This window comes from Xenopus tropicalis, chromosome 1 (assembly GCF_000004195.4).
Source record: "Xenopus tropicalis strain Nigerian chromosome 1, UCB_Xtro_10.0, whole genome shotgun sequence".
NCBI lineage: Eukaryota > Metazoa > Chordata > Amphibia > Anura > Pipidae > Xenopus > Xenopus tropicalis.
Window position 1 is genome coordinate 117,750,183 of NC_030677.2, and position 20,431 is coordinate 117,770,613.

Sequence of the window (20,431 nt, forward strand, 5' to 3'; positions counted from 1 at the left end):
CTTATACATAAACCCAATATCTTCCACAGAGTTCACTTTACGCAAATAATTGTAATTGTTTTAATTATGTATTATTCTGTAAGATAATAAAACACTGCAGTTTACCTAATCCTAACTAAACTGCATAAATCCATATTAGTGTCAAAACAATCCTATTGGTATTATTTTATGTTTAAATTATTTAAGTAGACAAGCTGTGGTGATCCAAATTACTAAAAAAAAAATCATATCCAAAGAATTCTAGGATTTTTAGATCCCATGTATGGGAAAAATTCCCATAGAATGTCTTTAATAGATTGAAAAAAAATTAAAAGAACACTTTCAAAATATATTCAGAATGCTCAGCTTTAAAGATACACAAATAAAAATGAAAAACAAATGCATTACAATGTTTTTGTAGTGTTTTTTGAAAGGATAAATGTTTGTGTGTAAATGACCTAAGTCTGTTTATTCCCTTGGACTTAATCTTGTAAATATTTTGCCTCAACCTAATTATTAACTATTTTAAATATTTTATAACAGTAAAAATATATGATATTAATATTCACCCATCTCTATCTTCCTATAGCATGCTCTAAAATGAAGGTGAAAACCCCTATACAGTTATCTCTGCCTGTTTGTACCTAAAACAAACATCATTAATAATGCAGTGCCAGGTGATGCTTGTTTTACACAGACTACAAATCATAGGGGATTAAACAAGTAATTTAGACATCATTACTTAGTAAGTAAATTTGCATGAGCCTAAATTAGTTGCCTAGATAGATGCAGTGTTAAGGTCCCCATACACGGGCCGACTATAGCTGCCGATATCGGTCCCTTGGACCGATTCGGCAGCTAATCGGCCCGTGTATGGGGAGAGCAGAGCGGCCTGGCCGACCGATATCTGGCCTGAAATTGGCCAGATCTCGATCGGCCAGGTTAGAAAATCCGGTCGGATCGGGGACCGCATCGGCTCATTGATGCGGTCCCTGATCCGACTGCCCCATTGCCGCCCACATAATCCGATCGTTTGGCCCCAGGGCCAAACGATCGGATTATTTTTTTTTTACCTAAATGCTCCCCGATATCGCCCACCCGTAGGTGGGGATATCGGGGGAAGATCCGCTCGCTTGGAGACATCGCCAAGCAAGCAGATCTGCTCGTGTATGGCCACCTTTAACATATATGAAATAGGACAAATAGCCACTGGTGTAAAAAAATTAAATATTGAGAAATATTGGAGTAAGGTGTCTCGTTTCACAAGGTATGGGACTTTTTATATAGAAGCTTTGAAATCTAAGCATTGACAGATAAGGGGTTTTCCTAAAATGTTGAGCCAATTGGGTGGGAGTACTAATCTTGATATCCTCCTTTACTGATTCGATTACTTAAAAGGCCACATGTACTTCCCCAATTGCAGTGAGCAATGTTTTTCTCCCACAATGCAGTGTTTTTTCAAAGGGGAGAAGCTCCTGATGCAATTGGTCTGTGCCTACCACAACTGCATCTGATTCTGAAAAATTACCCCAACACCCATGCATTTTGTCACAAATTGGACACAACTGCATAGAATGCTGCCTGGCATCATTTTCAGTGTTTGTGTGCCAGACATTGATGTCTGTGCCCAGTTATTTATGCAAAAGTGTTCTGCGTTTATTAACACTGAATGGAACCCTGGAACCACTTGGTCAGGAGGTGGCAATAGCTGCAGGGTTTGCCCTGTGTCAACAACAGCGTATGATTAAGAACTTAGTTTTAGCAGCTTGATACTACTGACACTAAAACATAAACAAATCAAAGAAAGAGTCCTAAGACTTGAGTCCCTAGCAAAAATATATATTTAAGCACAACCTATGTGATATTTATAAATGTATCAGTAATTCCCATGGACAGAAAAAAATGGAAAAAAAATTGGCTTCAAAATGAAGTATGTCCTATGGAACGTCTGCAGTTTCCAAACAGATTGTCCTTAATAGACATTTCAGAATTCTGCCAGCTCCTTATTCAGACTTAAAATGCTTTTATCATTTAGTAAATATGAAGTCAAAAGTTCATGACAATGTCCAACTGTAACCCAGTAATCCCCACACTGCTTCATTACAGCTTCATTACATTTCATGTATCACAAATAAAAACTAATATATGCCTGCAGGGGAACTGACATTTCCTCATGGTGGTCTGTCGTTAAGTGATGATTAAGGGAAGGGAAAACCCTTGTTTTAACTTAGAAAAAAAACCATAGAAAGCATGTATTGTTTTTGGTTACTCTAATGTCCACTTAAAGCAGCAAGGGCATAATGCCAAAAAGATCGACAAGCCTCTAGGGCAATATACAAATGTCTGATCCTGAGAGAGACTGTATATGCAGTAGTGTCAGTAAGCATATTAGCAAAATATGTACAACTAGAGTCTACACCCTGCAGGTAAGTAGAATGGCTTGCTGTTGCCTTATTCACAAATGCTTTCAGTAGCTGAAGAGTTCATTTTTCTTTTGCACAAAAAAATACACACAGTGTGGTATGGTCCGACCTGAAGTCATGCAGCTATGGTCTGTTTGCCTGACTTACAGTTTCCTTTTATTAACCCTGCTTTTCTCCAGTTGTGCACTCCGTCCATCACCATTTTGACTGTGCTAAGCAGAATGGTGGAAGCGAGGTTGGAAGGTACTTGCAGACTTTTAGTACTGTGCTCCTGTTTTTTAAGATCAGCAGGCACTTCCTCAGCCAAATCCCTTACATCCTTCTTAGCATGTGCTAACTTTCTGAATTGTGTCTAGGATTGTGTATATTTTATTCTATGAAACACATATAGTATTTGTCACATATTATATCAGCAAATAACACCATACGTTAAAAAAAAATAGTCACCAAGTACTATTATTATGATACCAACTGACATTCAAGTGGATCATATACATTACCTTAAAACAGGGCTAATATTACATTTATTGAATAATAAAGAACACGCAAGCATATATATATGTGCCTAAAGTCCTCCTTCCTAGTACTTGCTTTGATACATGGATTTGGAGCTGCCATAGTGCTTGTTTTGTCAAAGGCAATTTACGGTTAGTCTAGTTTATTTGCAGCACTGGCCTGTGCCAGCAATATAATATATTAATGGAAGAGAGGAGGTAGTCAGTACAGCACAGCATAAAAGATGCATAGAGACAGACTTAAATATGCTACGAGTGGCTGTTTTGAATAGACTTAAAATTAATTTTTAATTCTTTCACTGTTAATCAAAGTATGTTCCTTTTGTATTTGTCTGATGAAAACATTGATATGAATGTATAATTATTTCAGATTATTTGCCTTGTGTTGCTGACACACAACTTGTAGGTACGATCTTGTCTAGGGTTCCACTGATGAAAGGCTGGTTGGCCACAGTCTCTCTTATGTCTTTCTGTTGTGTCATAATCCACATATCTAAGGGCCCATATACAGGGGCAGATAGGCCCATACTCATTCAGGTGCATGCAGGTTCCAAATGCAAGTAGAACACAACTTGATGCATTCCACCTGTGTTCAGTGCTTACATGCACCTGCATTAGTATAGTTTTATCTGGAAGAAAGGGCTGTATTCCTTCCTGCATTCCCCTGCAATGGAATGCATGAAGGATCAACCACAGGGTGATGCAAGAAGAAAGTCTTGTATAAGGGCCCTAAAAAAGGGTTTGATATATACACTTTTGAACAACAGGCCTGCCCTCCTTGTTCAAAGCTTTTCACCAGGTGCAAATCAGATGGGGAATCTCAGTACCCTCCCTGCATTACCACAGTCCAAGAAATATTCTGATGCACTCGGGATTTTTTGTATCAAAATTGTAAAAACATTTTCTTTATTATATCAACGTTTTGACACCACAGAGGGGTGTCTTCCTCAGTGTTTTTGTCCTGAGGAAGACACCCCTCTGTGGTGTTGAAACGTTGATATAATAAAGAAAATGTTTTTACAATTTTGATACAAAAAATCCTGAGTTCATCAGAATATTTCTTGGACTAGGGTTTGATATATGAAACTGTTGGGTATGACATATCAAACCAGGGAGTGCAGTTCACAAAAACTAGGGACATGTCAAGTTAAAAACAGTAGTAATGGCTTCCCTTAAGATTTGCTACAGCTAGAACCCCTCTAAAATGTGTCTCTTGCCTGTCCAGAATCATACTGTCCCATATATATAATGTCAGCAGCCAAATTCATCAAAAAGATTTCAATATGCAGGGTCCCTAACAATAGCATTCAGAAAAAAGGTAATAAGAGGGACCTCTAAGAGAAAAGGTTGGTTTCTCTCAATAAATAGCAAGGTGTGATTCACTTTGAGGTGTCTCTTGTAGATGATATGTTTGCCATTCCGATATATGGTAAACAAGGGTGTTTTAATAACCATGGTTCTCCATCAAAGGAACAGGGCATGTAAGTTGTCTTTGTTTTATCAATCCTATGCTCGCAGCTGTAGCATAGATGGTTCAAAATTGATCTGATCTTACCATAGCCTTTGCATGCTTATATACTTTATATGCAAAACAAAAAGAATTAAACTTCTTTAAAAAAAAGAAAAAGTGACTGTTGGGACTTGAGTAACACACCTTCAGCAAGATGTGACAATCAAAGGGTTAATGTGATTGGCATTGTTACTTGTTTTAGCCCAGATACACAAGCTGTCAAACTGAATCAAAGGCTATTTGCATTCTAGGGCATCATTAGCAAGATTACACCAGAAATTAGATTTGAACAAGACTCTGTGCTCCGTGCACTCAGGCTAATTATAAATACATATTGCAGCGCTGCCTCTGAGTGGAATTAATGTCGGCTTTCAGTCCTCAGACTAGACGCCCATTGGGAGCTGAAATATGTTTAGTCCTCGCATAACTGTGGTAATTCAATCTTTGCGCTCTCCTCCTTTTTCACGATGACAAAAGGGGGATATCCCAGCGGGACAAGGCCACCTGCACTGAGTTACTCCTCTGCCCACACCCACGCAATATGAAAAGGAGACCTTCATTTCTCTCTGGACAAACCTCAGCTTGTCCTCTGCATTACTACCACTCCCATGCATCCCTCTAGAGTAAGGAGGGTGGGGGTAGGGAACAAATTCTGATAACAGGGAGAGGCAAAAATATAAAAAACAGGCACATATCTTCGGAGTGGAAAAGTTCACAAAAGAGATTATTCAGCTCTAGCCATAGGAAAAGCAAGTACACTGGATACTGACAGAGATGGAAAGTTCACAAAGTCATTAGCTATCCACTTCTTTTTGAAAGAAGAGATTTCATTGGTTAATGATTGTCCGTAACTGCAAAGGGCTCACAAAAAAAACCTAAAGAAAGACGAGCTGAGCATCCTGGGAGTTGTAGTTCACAACAGATGTAGCTATAATAAATGTTTTTGTGCTAGCTAATCATAAAGTGTATAGGGATTTTTATTTCTATCCTGCCTGAAAGAAGCTCCTCTAACTGATAATTGACTCAATGTGCTTGAATTTGCCTGTATGCACATACAGTAAATGTTCCTCCAATCATGTTATCAGATCAACTGCATAAATTTAGTTCCTGTCACAAAGTAAATGCAAGCAGTAAGCATGTCATCAATCTCAATCATTCCTGATCTACCCAGCTAAAGGCTTTATGTTTCAAGTAACTGGATTATCAGGTCAGCAGCACAATTCTACCCTGGGTTTTTACAACAGCCCAATTTGCCTTTTTAGCAAGCATTTAGTAGATTCAGGTACAGTGTATTAAAATTTAGTAAGATGGTTCAGGTTTGGTCTATTGCTTAGATTTTAAATGTTCTGTAATCTGACCTCTGAAATTGCTTGTTTAAATGAAAAGCCTATGCTTACCATACAGAAGCTACCTCTTGGGAATTCTGACCTATCAGTCTGCATTATGGCTGTGCAAAATGGTAAACTGCACTTAACTTGTCAGTTTATACCCAATGGTTTAAGAACTGTGCAATGGTTTAGCACTGCTGCCTTGCAGTTTTTGCGTCCTGGGTTTGTTTTTAACCAGGGCAACATTTGCATAGCTATGCTTACATGGGTTTCTTCTGGGTATTCCAGTTTCTCCCCAAACAGATACATTAAAATTTATTGGCTCTTCACATAATTACCCATACTGTGCGTGAATAAAAAGGGACCTTAGTTTGTAAACTCCAGTGGGGCAGTATGTATAGCTTCTGTAAAAACAGATTATGTTGAAACTATATAAATAAAGAATCTCCTGGTGGTCCTAATGATACTTACTTACTGCAGGAAGATGAACTTTGGGCACATACAGATATCCATGTCTCCAATCCCTAGATGGATACAATGTACTGTTCCATAGAATCTAAATGTTTTAGTCTATGGCTGGAAATACTTTATAGCTTTTGTTTGTTTGTGTGTGTATAATATGTGTTTGTGCTCTTTCTGAACCTATTGTAGAAAAGCATTGTTTGCATCGAATGACATTTTCGTCACTTACAGCATTACAGTGTTACTGTAATTAATACACTTTTATAAAATAATAATAATCAGTCTACTTATTAGTAACTGTAAGAACCCTAGTACAAAAGCAAAGACATTTTAGTTATTACACCAATCGCATCAATAGTTGTATGTTAACTAATTTGCCTCCTTTTATGACAGTTGGAGCAGATGAACCTTCACTGTTCTTTAGCAATATGCTGTATGGTGCATGTGCACCAAATGCATCAATAAAGTTTATTCAGTCTGTATACAGGCACATAGGGCCCCAAAAAATCAGCAACTATTACTATAACACTGTGTAAACTGCCCCTGATAATAAAGCCTACTCAATTTAATATGCATATGATAAGTTATATGATAACAAATTTGATGACTGACAGTCTGTTTGTATTTCAACTTCAAATTAAGCAGCTAATGATGTGGTTTCCCCACAAACATATGGCTAAGTCAACTGACTGAAGTTCCCACTGAGGGGGAATATGAGTTAAAAATACCCTTTTGTTTTTAATAGGCTTAAATACTTTTCTAGCTCTGTAACAACTTCAGTCATTCATTTTTTGATTCAAGAAATGAATATTTTAGCTCAATAAATGCATCTGTAATTAATAAATAAAAACCATTCCATTTAAATTATGTAAGCAATGCCATCAAAATGATATAATACATGTGTCTTCCATCACAAAGAGGGGCAGTTAATCATACTGAAGCAAATTCTTAGCATTATTCTGGCCTAGGTAGCAGGCGGCTGAATAATGGAAGTGCATAGGTTATTGTAAGAAGCCATTTAAGGCACAGATAGAAAACGTATCCCTGACTAGGCCCTCATTTAAGTGAGAAGGCATTCTGCTGGATTCCTCTGTGCTCCCTGGCTTCATTGCTAGTCAATCCACTTGGAAAAAAATAAAAAATGACAAGCACACTCTGAGAAGCTTTGCTCTTTATCAGTCTGACAAAGGTCAGCGATACAAACTAGACGAGAGCGGATAAGAATTCAGTGCCACGGGTCATCCTAATAGATACAGAAGGGGCTTGTTGCGACAGCAGCAAGAGAGAAGGGCCTTCACTATAAAACTTTTAATGAACATACTTGCGTACCTAGCCATAGCAGCAGCCCTGCTGAATTAAAAACAGCATATTGTTTACCAAAGTGTTCTACCTTTTGTCAGATATCTAATTAAGCGCCACTGGCAGCTGTCAGATAAGAAGTTCACGTTATGCATGTTTAAAAGCACTAACCACATAAATGTAAAAACATTAACAAAGAATAAGTTTGTATTAGTTGTGACCTGAAACATAAAAATCTGCAGGAAACTCTAAAAAAAATGTTGAAGCTGCCTTCAGTTCTCTGCAGAACGAGGAAGAAATCCTGACTCTAAGGCTGATGCCACACGTGGCGTTTTTACGCTGCGTATTTTCTAATTCTCTCGGCGGCTGAAAAACGCCTGATATCATCATCCATAGAAATAGCTTGAAAAGACGCGCAGCAAACCACACAAAGCAGAAATACGCTAGAAAACGCCTAAGCACGGATTTTTCAAGCGTTGGCTGAAATACGCCAGTACTTGCAAAGCAAGCTATTCCTATGGATACGCAAAGGCAGCTGCCAGACCTAGCGGAAATACGCGGCGTTTTTTGCTATTTCACACTATTAGCACCATGGCAACGGGATTTGCTTACGTCACCAGTACTAGGCTGAAAAACGCCATGTGTGGCTTGTGCGGCGTTTTTAGGCTGAGAAAAAACGCAGCGTAAAAACGCCACGTGTGGCATCAGCCTAACACAGACTTTAGCAAAATGACATTTTCAATGCAGAAATTACATGCTTCTCAGCAATCCTGCACTGTACTGTACATACAATTATTCAACTGAATTAATAGAGGGCTGTTAATCACTTCATACTGTATAATTATCTAGTCTGGAAACATTCTTTAGGTTCTCTAAGAAGTTGCTTTCTAACATTTTTCTTCAGGATTGTGGTATCTGTCTCTCAAAAAAGCAATAGGATCAAGAAGAAACCTATTCAGTATATTTTTGTAATTACATAAATATATGTATATACTTTGGAACCTAGGGGGCAAGAATTTTTACCCTGGTTCTAAATTTTTATGCAGCCCTTCCAAGTGAATATACTGTATGTATTATTTATATATATATATATATATATATATATATATATATATATATATATATATATATATATATATACTCTTGTTTAATAGCATAAAGAAATTTAGTGCTTCTTTTGGAGCTGTTACTCATGGGTGATATATCAAGCAGTACTCACTGTAGGATAGAATGGGATCACTGAATTCAGGTGTTCCTGTTTAGTGGATCACATAACAATGCACATGAGAAATGTCCATGTGAAAAAGAATTCCTATGCAAAACATTTGCAGGTTCAGAAAGTTAGTACTGGCCTGGAGGAATGCTTCACGCACAACAAAATACTATACCTGTAACTTGTTTTTGCTTATTGTGTGCTTATAATGAATATTTTTCACTTTTGATTTAGTACATCAATAAATAAGCAAAATCAAACAAAAATTCTGGGTTTTCCAGAATATCACTTTTTCTTTTTGGTTTCTGGAGCACTGAAAAAAAATAACTGAATTGCCACACTTACCAAACTTTAGCATCCAATGTTGCCAAAATTGAACAAGCCATGTAAGGCCTATATACAGTCCATAGCTTATTCTGATGTCACTCATGTTTTTTTAATGGTTTCAGTCTAATCAGAAATTTGTATTCAGAGTCGGACTGGGCCCCCAGGGGCCCACCAGAAAACCTTAGCCTGCTCTCCAAATTATTTTTCCTCCTTTCTTCACCCAACCTTTTTATTCTCCTAGTCTCTTTTATTTACATGCTAGCATCTATCCTTCCATCTATTTCTACTCTTTGTTCCCATTCAGAAATAGGGAAAGACTATGAAGCAGACCAAATGGTCAGGAGCAGGAGGGCCTACTGACACCTGGGCCCACCGGGAGTTTTCCTGGTATCCTGATGGGCCAGTCCAATGATGTCTGTATTAGATGAAAGGACTAGTTTACCCCCCAAAAAATTGATTAGAAATATATCTGCATATATCATTGTCTAATTTTAAAAATTGCACTCTCTCATCCAAGTATACATGTTTTATGTTTGCAGAAAAAAATTTTAAAAATACCTGTCATTGGTCCTAGTGTTTCTTAAAAAAAAAAAAATGAATTCTGGATTGGAGTAGACTTGCCATCAGTGTAATGGTATTTGGCGTGCATTCATTGCTAGTTTTTCTGCATATAAAAAGTATACAGCAAAAACAGTAGACTTATTATAGACTTATTATAGTATACAGTCTGGTCGTTTTCTGAGCTGAATGCTAACACTTCTTATATTGGTCAAGTATTACACCACTTTTTTTCTGTATAGTACTTTGCTGATTGTCAGCACTTTAGAAAATACTGTTCTCATTTTTCAGGAATGGAAAAAGTCAAACTTTACATTTTGCTGCAAATGACTACATAACCTCTGTTCCCGAAAAGCAAAATTAGGTGATTTGTTGCATACTTTAACATAGACTTCTTTTTTCTTTACTTTTACAGTGTTCAGTTTAAGCTAATAAGTGTTTGAGGCCAATATTTAACAAGTCACATATTTCCATTGTCCCCTCGCCCCCTTGCTTATGCTTTTTACCACATCCTAACAAAAACATGACCAGAACTGGTGAAAAACATACGGCCCCAACTAATGAATCACATACTTTCCCGCAAGTTTAGTAAGTACTACCAGCTGTGACAGCCTTGCTTTGGCAAGGGAACCAGAGCACAACAAGGCAGACGCATCTGAAACCAGCTGTGCTGAAAGGCTATGAGATACTTAAAAGGGCAGCCTACGACAGCATCGTTTTATTAAGAAGTTTATTGCAAAATAGTGTGGGTGATTCATTGGACACTATCACTGTGAAATCAGCATTTTTTGAACCGAGCACCCATTGTCTTAAAGATGACCTACTACTATAAACACTGTGCTAAAAGTTAATGAAATGTAAAGATGTGACTTACATAAAACAGATATAACCTTAAATATAAAAAATGGCCTAATCAGTTAAGCAAAATTTGAAATAGTTTTTTTAAATTTTTTATCTGCTTGTATCAATAAGTCCATACAGAAGTTCAGAAGGAAACTCTGTCTGCTGCAGTATCCAACATACCCAGTAGAAGGATGATAACTACAAACAGAACAATGTCTAAATGTCTAATGGGAAAAATAGTGAAACAACTGTATTTTTGCATTCATACAAAAAGTACATTTTTTGTTTTGATGTTAGAGAAAAACAGATGGGCATCAGAGCAAATAATGTGAGCTACTGGATCAGTGTATGGTTAAAATGAATACGAGTACTAAATGGTTGTGTCTAGTAATGAGTGAATCTGTCCCATTTCGATTTGCCGAAAAATCTGTGAAATTGCTGAAAATGAGTCAATGAGCGTTTTTTCTCACTCTTACACCACAATTTTTTGGCGACAAATTTTTCTTACGTGCAAATCCATGCCTGCTGAATATTCTCTCATTGCTAGTTGTGCCATGGATGGTTGCTAAAATGCCCCAGTGTTTAAATGGATAGTGTTTTGGTCAAATGAAACACTTTTATTTCATGTTACTTCTACTCCATCATGGATAATCTTCCTTCAAAATTAAACCTTTTTTTTAGATTTGGTTTAATCAACTGTTTACAATTCTACTCTTGCAGTACAGTTATATGGTTACAGAGCGGTGTATGTGGGAGTTATGTGTAGGAGGGTAAAGGTTTTGCTCATCTTTATTTAAGAGATCACCATAAAGCTTAGCCCAACCAAGGACTGGATTTCTTTCAGAGTTTAGGCACCATGTGATTTCCCTTTTTGGACCCCACTTGCTGGAGGGGGTAGGTGGTGCTGGAGAACCTGAGGTGGAGGTGGGCCTCAGTAGGATAAGTTAGTGAGAGAAAAAATCTGCAATAACTTACTCTATATGAGTGAAAGATCAGATCAGGGTATTTAATAGACCTCAATGGTTAGTACCCCTCAGTACCACCTGTCAGCACAGGGACTCAAGCAGTTAGGCTCAGATTAGACAGATTCCTGAAGTATGTCACCACTATGAGCATCTTCACTTTTCACAAATATAGTATATAAAATAGTGAATACAGTACTATAGCATATGAGCCCATATTATTATGCACAGAGAGAACCTATTCCTGCATATTTATACTGTATTCGTGGTGACATATTGCTTACACCAACATCTAGACTAGACGCAGACACTGTTAGTTTATTTTCTCTTTCACATAGAATGTGAAACCAGGAAAATGGTCAGCTACAACTCACACACACATATATATATATATATATATATATAAGCACATATGGGCAAAGAAGGAATTCTTGCTTCCAAAGTATATGAATTGTAATACAGGTATGGGATCGGCTATCTAGAAGCTAGAAAAGTAGCTTGCACTTGATGGTAACTAAGCTACATAAATTTATATTTGTAGCAAACCAATCCTTTTGGGTTTATTTAATATTTAAATGATAGTATAGTGGTCCAAATTATGCAAAGACCCCTTACCTGGAAAAGCCTAGGTCCAGAGCATTCTGGATAACAGGTCACAAGTTTGATAAAATAAAAAAAACACTGCACATGCAGTGTCTATACCCCCAAAACATATAGTAAGGTTAACTGGCTACTGATGAAACTGTCAATAGTGAGTATCAACAAAACAGGGACCTTTACTGGGGTAGGAACTGATGTGAATGATACACACCATACAACTAAAGGATACTAGTAATAAAACATATATGGGTTAAATTTGCATTACTGTAGCTCAAGGTTAATGCAAATCATTTTTGCAATTCTTATCTGTACACACAGTAACTTGTCAAACTTTTTTTTAATTATATAGGGGTGGGTAAACAAAAAGTCAAAGAAGTAATATGTCTGGTACCTGATTTCCACCAAGTGCAGAAGTATTCTGGCTGTTTTTTTCACCTTGCAGTGTGCTGAAAATCTGTTGAAAAATCTCTGTCACCTTAGTAGTGGCAGAGATTTCTCCACAAAGCTCCACAAATCCAAAGCCTGCCTAGGCACAGCTGTATTATACATTCTGGCTGGGAGGATAAAACAATCAAAGGAAGAGGGGAGGGAAAAAACCTGTGTGACTTTGCAACTGTGCTAATCATGTATGTGCCCCCCACTGGTTGCTGCTCTCTTTAATAAGCAGGACCCTAGTGCTTTAACATGATATAGGTTTACCAGAGAATCATTATACAAAAATACTGACCATTTGTCTTCAAAACCCAGAGTAATATAAGTGTCATTTGGATTGTGCTTGAGATTTATTCCTTCTGCTGTCTGCAAAAAGAGAAGTTATTGATTGATGGACGCGTGTTGTTTGCATATACATTTCCAGCCAAACAGCAGCAGCATTGCAATAAATAAGTAAAAAGAAATTTGTAAAGCACAGTAAATGTGACCGTGTTCTTTATGGGCTCTCAAACATTTCCCTAACGTCCACCAATTGTGTGTCAGCGATTGATCGTGAGGGGGGAGGGGTGTGGCAGAGGAGGCACAGAAGTAACTACTTACATTGTGGTCATTAATATATTTATATATGTACAATATAGATTTAAAGGCACTGGGCCTGATCCATAAACCAGAATGGACAGTGTGCAGAGTGCAGAGCGGATATGGAGGAAAGCTATGAAGTGCTTAGGTTGTAATAGTTTGGATAGGTTGGAATAGGCTTTCTAGACCCCATGGGAGGCCTGGAGCAGTGGCAGGGGGTCCTTGGACTAAGTTCAAGGTTTAGTTCCCAGGGTAATGGATATTTATTCTTCTACATACTCCTGCAGGCCAGGCTAGAATGTTAATTAAGGTGGGTTGTTGTCCTGTATTATCTGAGCTAAGGAGGGCTTTGGTTCTTGAAAAATTATATTTAATTTTGCTGCTACTGGCACCTAATCTCCAGAAATATATCCAATGTTCTTAATCACACCATGGCCTATATATAAGCAAAGCAAACTATTTTACTTAACTGTTTTGGCCACCATTTATGGTCACACATTTGTGAGCTGTATTATATTTATATTGAAAAACAGACAATAAAAAGGAGGGCAGGGCGGTATATGGGATTTTCTTTTATATTGGTTGGTGTCACAAAAGATCAAGAAAGTCCAATCTGGGCCCTGGTATCAGCTATCTTTTATTTTTATATTTTTTTAAAAATATGTTTATATTCATATTTTTTTTACAACAAACCAATATATAGTCTCCTACTGCCAATATATTATACATTATATAAAGTAGAGGGAAATTAGGATCTATGCTTATTTAAAAATTCTTACAATATTATGTACATATACAAATCTGAAGGAATGCCATGGTTGTGGATGCCATGGATGTTCCTTTTACATTATTTACAGCTAAGCCCTAATATCTAAGACTATAAAACATGGAGTCGCACTCAACAGTATCAGTGATGAACATTTAATCAAGCAAAAAGAATACCAATGTTTTGATCATTACAGGGTCTAATCTGATTATCTAAGTAGATAATTAGATGATACTAATATTATTTGGTGTACCTTTTGTTTAGTGCCCTGGCAGATGAGGAGATTTGTTGCCCGTGGCTGCACTACCAAGGGCAACAAATCTCACTGTGTGCATTGCCCTTACAGTGGTTAGGTAATTTTAAATGATATAAAAAATGGAAATCACAGTAGCAGCTTGAAATGCTACAAGCTATCTACTTCTGCCTGTCAATGCTATTTTGTAAAAAAAAACAAATGAAGAATGAAGAACTGACCTTAAGGCAAGGCCACTAAATTCTGCAAACATGCTGACTTCATTAATGAAAATTCTGAAGATAACGAAACTCATCCATTGTTATTGTCTGTTATGCTGGCTATCCTTTCTTGATTTCACTTTTATCGGCTACCAGCACGGGTTTCTGTTGCTACGCTGTGATTCATAGGCAGCAGTAAATGCTTTATGCGACCAATTGAGGCACCATAAACAAGAGATCTTTAAAGTCCCCCTGACTAACAATTCTCCTGTGCTTGTTAAGGTAAACAGACAAACACATAATGAGGTGGAGTGCTGCCTAATCTCTACAAATACAAGAACAACAAATTATTGTTTTTATGAAACCTTTGAAAGGAAATGTCCTTTTTTATTTAACAACAGCATACATACAATATTGATAGCATTTAATGACAACTGCAATTAATCCATGCTTTGATTATGTTAGAAAGTGTTAATAGCAGCGGCAACAGTATCCCATCTACATCTAACTTTGCCATGAAACTCTCTGTATTGCAGGACATTTATTTGTCATTTAATACAGATTTACATTTGCAAAGATAACAGGCCAAGAACATTTTTGGCTGCTTTAAGAGTGCTGAGTATTAGAGCTGTCCCATAATTATGCCCTGTCAGTTAACAGCTCTTCCTGATGAATTTAAGACGTTACTGTGTGTTGCATTGACTGTCAACTTATTTTCTTTAGAAGCCCATATAGGCTTATTAGGCTGTATACTTCTATTTCATTAAAAACAGATTATTATTATATTATATTATTACGCAAAAATTCTTACATTTGAATTATGATTTCCAAACAATATTTTTTAAATGCAAAAAACTTCAAAAAAACTTGAAGTAAAACTTTGGCATTTAAAAGCTTGGCATTTAAAAAACTTTCATGTAGACATCATTGGAAGCAAAATGTATGTGTTTTTTTCCTTTAAAGTTTTTTAAATTTGTCAAATTTATATTATATAGTGACAATGGCATTACATTGTACAATGACATTCCTGACATTTCTGAGCTTCCATCTTTGCAGTTTGTGGAAAGCCCATTATTTTAGCACCATATTGCTCCCATGCACATACTAAGGTCCATACAGAAATTGAGTGGAAAAACTTGACTGATCTGCATAGAGCCCTGACTTCAACCCAACTGAACACCTGTGGGATGAATTTAACACATGCAGAGCTGTCAATCCCCCAATTTGTTCAAAAGTTACATAATTTTGATGGCTTTCCACTGGTCTCCTGTTCCTGAGCAACATTCTCCCTATTTTTACGAATTCTCCCAAAGTCCTGTAGTGAATTCTGGGTGCATATGCACAGTAAGCATTCGGTGACATCATTTGATATGCTAGAACATGGGCGGGTAGAATTCTCCAGCTTCAGCGCATGCACATGACGTCCCTTCTGGGTATAGGAAAAGAATTTTGCTGGCACGTGCCACATTTTCCCCAGTGGGTGAGCAGTCAAAGTTGACAGCTCTGCACCTGTTCTTACACATAGGTCATAATAACCATGCTCTTATGTATGAATGCAAGCTAATACCAGCCTCCAGTAGGGAGGACCAACTCATATCATTAGAGTGTTAGAGAGCCAAGTATCCGCATACTATTGGTCATATAGTGCATAAACTAATGTTTATTACTAATGAATATAAGTAATATTAACCTATTTTTTTTTATATAAAAATGCAACTGCTTTTCACTAATTACAAATAAATGGGTATCACTTAAATATATCAAAGAACATAGTCTAATTTCAACAATGGTTTTTACTATGCCATTTTGCCACCTGCTCAAAAGTTTAGGAACATGAAGGTTTTACCTCCTCTGATATAATTTCCCTATCTACCAGCATGTTGTAGCTGGATTAACTGTTTACTTTTCATTTTGATTTATAACTCAAATCAACTCAGATATTAAACGTGAATAGTGGCATCAAGTAGCAACTCATTTAGATCCTTGTCAGTCTATTTTTGCTTTTATGTTTCCAGGGCTTTTCTTTCTTTCATATAGGTTTCTTTTTTATTAATGCAACAAGATCGACAAACCGCTTGTATTTAATGCAACCACAAAACAGGATGAATGAAGGTAATGGTTTGAAAGATGAATTCAATCTCTTTTTTTTCATCCCTGATAAAACAGTATACAGAAGCTGCCTGGCGGTCATTGGGATGGTCTGGTGGTATATTGTGTATTACTGAAATTATTATTATTTATCTTTAAAGAGGCAAATTATTTTAGCACTCTGCTATTAAGAGGCTAAACTATGATATATCAGTATTAATATAACTAAACTAGTTATTATATTTATAAAAACAACTCTGAGCAGGACCAAACAATCAATGTATCAATAAGCAATACGACTTGCCAATGAACATTTTGGGCCCATGCATCTTGTATAAGAAAATTTCCTTGGTGTAAACTGAAAACTTATTCATCTGTAACCAAGGGTATATATAAGGCAATGCTTTAAGAAATGTTCTGTGCTTTCCTGCACCAAATATCTGCATTTCTTCATACAATGTACTGCTCAGACATATGGCAGCCCCTACTACTATGCATTAATTCATCTTGTCAAGAATAGTCTTCTCTGAACAAATTCTCTATTGTTAATAAGAAATACATTTTTCAGGATGCAGCACCTAGCCAATAAGGAATTTATGCTCATTACACCAACAGCGCACCAGCAAGGTCAGAGAGATTACCATGTACATCCACAAAGAGCATTTTGCTGTCTTCTCAGCTGAAAGTTGAGCAGGTGGCAAAACACTCCAATTCATGCCATGTGCCATAGTCATAAAAGTTGATTCAATAGCAAATCAAATACATGGTTCTGTCTGTTAAAGCTGAAAGTCTCTTGCAGATTGCTAAAATGGCATGGGTTAAAGCTGGGAGTCAACAGTAGATTAACTACTCTCTCTAGTATAAAATGAGTTAAAGCTAAGAGTCAGTTGTAGATCAGCTTGCTGCTATATATGGTACTGAATGTGGTAAAGTTGAGAGTCAACAGCAGAAGGCTGAGTCAATAGCAGATCCAATGTGTTAAAGCTGGTAGCTAGTTGTAGAACAGATAGCAACTGTTTGTCACTGAATGTGTTAAAGCTGATAGATCAGCTAGCTGTTCTCTTAAACTGAATGTGTTAAGGCTGAAAGTGTACAGCTGATTAGCTACACGCTGGCAGCAAATGTGATAAGTCTGAGTCCATAGCAGATCAACTAACTGATCCCCGGTACTGATTGTGTTATAGCTGAGAGCTAATTGTAGATTAGCTAGCTGATCTCTCTTGTACTGAATGTGTTAAAGATGACAGTGAACAGTGAATCCTACATGTGTACAGTCTTGAGAAAACAGATATCAGCTATCTAATCTGTGTTCTGCCAGCAGTTCACAAACTACCCAGGCAAGCAAGCCAAGTGCTGCAAAGTTTCTAAGCAGCATTTATCATTCAACTTGAACCAGCTCATCACTGCTAGGATTTATCATAACGTTTCATTAGCCAAGATAAACAGAGCGGCACTCTCATGGCTCTGTTTTCACAGGTTGTTAGCTGAAGAGCATTGATTAGTGCTGAAGCACTGGAATATTACCTTGTCCGCAATGCCCAGCAGTGCCAGCACAGAACAATGAATAGGAAGCAGCTTGCAGTAAGGAGAATCGTAGGGACAGTGACCTGACTAAATACACACAACAAGCACTGCTCTGATAAAAGAATGCACTGCATGCAATGATAATCCCTTCAGTGTGTCCCTGTCTTTAATCATTACATAAAGTTAAAGAATGAGAGGCTAGTTGCTTTTCCGACTCCTATCTTACCTATAGGTCATGTCAATTCCTTTTCACTGATAGAGCTGCTTTTGTAAGTGATAAGTGTCAATTATAGCTTCTAATGCTAACAATCTACTGTTGCACAGATATGGCAGCCCCCTTAAGGTGGCCATACACGCACCGATATTATCGTACGAAACCTCGTTTCGTACGATAATCGGTGCGTGTATGGCATGTCGGCGAGTCGACCGATATCGCAGGAAGCTGCCGATATCGGAGGACTCGCCGATCGGACAAGTTTGAAAATTTTGATCGGGCGCCATAGAAGGCGCCTGACCAAAATTCTCCCTTCAGAGCTGAATCGGCAGAAGGAGGTAGAAATCCTATTGTTTCTACCTCCTTACCTGCCGATTCAGCCCTGAATGGTGTGTGGCGGATCTTACGATGTTTCGTGCGACCGATGGTCGTACGAAACATCGTCGGATCGCCACGTGTATGGCCACCTTTAGGGTGAAGACAGTCAGAGCTACTACTAGCAGCTACATAAAATAGACAATGCTGATCATTTACTGATCATTTTCTCTACATGTGTTTTAGCAGTATTTCAGTATTGTATCACTTAAACACATGCAGTATTCAATATTGTCTATGGCAGGGTATTTTCTGGCATTTAGTAGCCGTGACAAGTAGCTGCTACTAAGTAGCTCCATGTGTTATAGAGCAGCTTGGGGTATCAGATAGGTAATGTAAAAGCATCAGGCAAATACTTTAAAGGAAAATTTATAAATAGTGTGAAAAGACAATGTAGACATGGTAACAGTAAAACAGGTTTAACTTCTGGTGTCAGTATCTTTAAAATACTGCTGTCTACATCATACTTGGGGGGGAATGCTATAAAAGTTTGCAACAATTCTAGCTGCTTACAGCATCCAACAGGCAAGCAGCATTTATGAGTCACCTGTTTTTAACCTTGCTCCTTTAAGAACCAATACAAAAGATTCCACACAAAAATAATCTTTTGCAGATAAGTTTTAATGTATAACATTTCAGGCCCACAACTACAACACCTAAAAAGTCAACTCTGTGCTGCCTAAATTTAGCAACAATTCAACAACAGGAACACTACAGGATGCCCAATTAGTGTATTTGAGTATGGGCAACATATTCTGCAAATAATTGTATGTGCCCAAAGCTGCTCCAGTACTAAATTATTAGCCAACCCTACCAAAATCCCTCTAAATGTTGCTCTCTCCAGCACCACTGTAGCAACAGACAGAGTAAATGAACTGTGCCGCCTGTGCTTTGGTTACAGGACAGGGAGAGTAAGCATTTCTCTAACAATGTATGTTTATTTTTCCTAATTTCAAGCAGGAGTCCCCATTTCTCTGGAACCAAGAATGCAGGATGTTTAACAGAACTGTCATCAAGTGACAACTGTTCAACGACTCAGATATAGTGCCAAGAATTACAGTAAATCCCACTGGCATCAGTGATTCAACAACTCTAATTTAACATATGCTCCATTATTAAATACACAATCATTAAAGCCATAGCCTAGACAGCACAGCCTACACAATGTAACAGCACTACAGCACTCATTTCCTTGTCTTACACAGAATGAACATGCATGAAGTTATTTTCATGCTGGATCCATTGCCAGGTCTACTTAGAAAGGGTTGCAGAAATGCATCCATGTGCCGAAGCAAGAGATGTGTGAAACTATTCATTAGAGCTTCATTTTAACTTAAACGTTATGAACTTCAGGAACATGAAGAATTTTTGCATATTCAGATTTGTTTGGAAATCATGATGCAAAAGATTGTGGCATTAGTTGGGACATCTATCATGTATTGGTCTATGACTTTGGTAAGTGTTATTATGGCGCTGCTATGATTTGTGCTGGGTTTATCCAGCCGCAAAAGGGCCATCTTTAGCTAGGGTGTAACTTATAGCCATTGACAGGGCCGAGGAAAGATATATAGTACACTTACATTTTTTATTTATGTATTATATTTAGTATATTTACTTTTTTTTAGTGTCAAGTTGCTGCACTTCAACTCCAATGACAGCCAGTACAAAGTAAGACACCCAGGTGGATATTATTAACAATTGACTTATTTACTGTTGTGCTGTAAATAGAATCATTCCTCATAGACATTACATGCACACAGAATGTCCCAGGCAAAAGGACAGCCCTTGTGTTTGCACATTACCCTTGGGTAGAAAAGTCTTACAGTTTAGAAATTGAACTCACCAAGTCTGAGTTGGGTTAAAGGCACAGAAGGCAAAAGCAAACTTTGTGGTTAGATTGAAATGTTCAGCTTTTAAAATGTGTCTCACTTTCATTTCATTCTGTTGCAGTTCTGTTTGATCAGCTATTTCTTGGCAAGCT

At 37.4% G+C, this 20,431-nt stretch overlaps 1 protein-coding gene across 5 annotated transcripts in view; it reads right to left on the reverse strand.

Annotated features, from left to right (window-relative positions):
• The window catches only part of bnc2 (basonuclin 2), a 322,056-nt gene that overhangs the window by 87,725 nt on the left and 213,900 nt on the right, over positions 1-20,431 (reverse strand). The window contains exon 2 of one of the 5 annotated variants that reach the window (XM_031890400.1): positions 12,747-12,817. The exons of the other annotated variants lie outside the window; for them this stretch is intronic. Within the exon in view, the coding sequence (XP_031746260.1) occupies positions 12,747-12,749 (3 nt within the window). The 5' untranslated portion in view covers positions 12,750-12,817. The remainder of the gene's footprint in view (positions 1-12,746; positions 12,818-20,431) is intronic. 5 annotated transcript variants of the gene reach the window in all.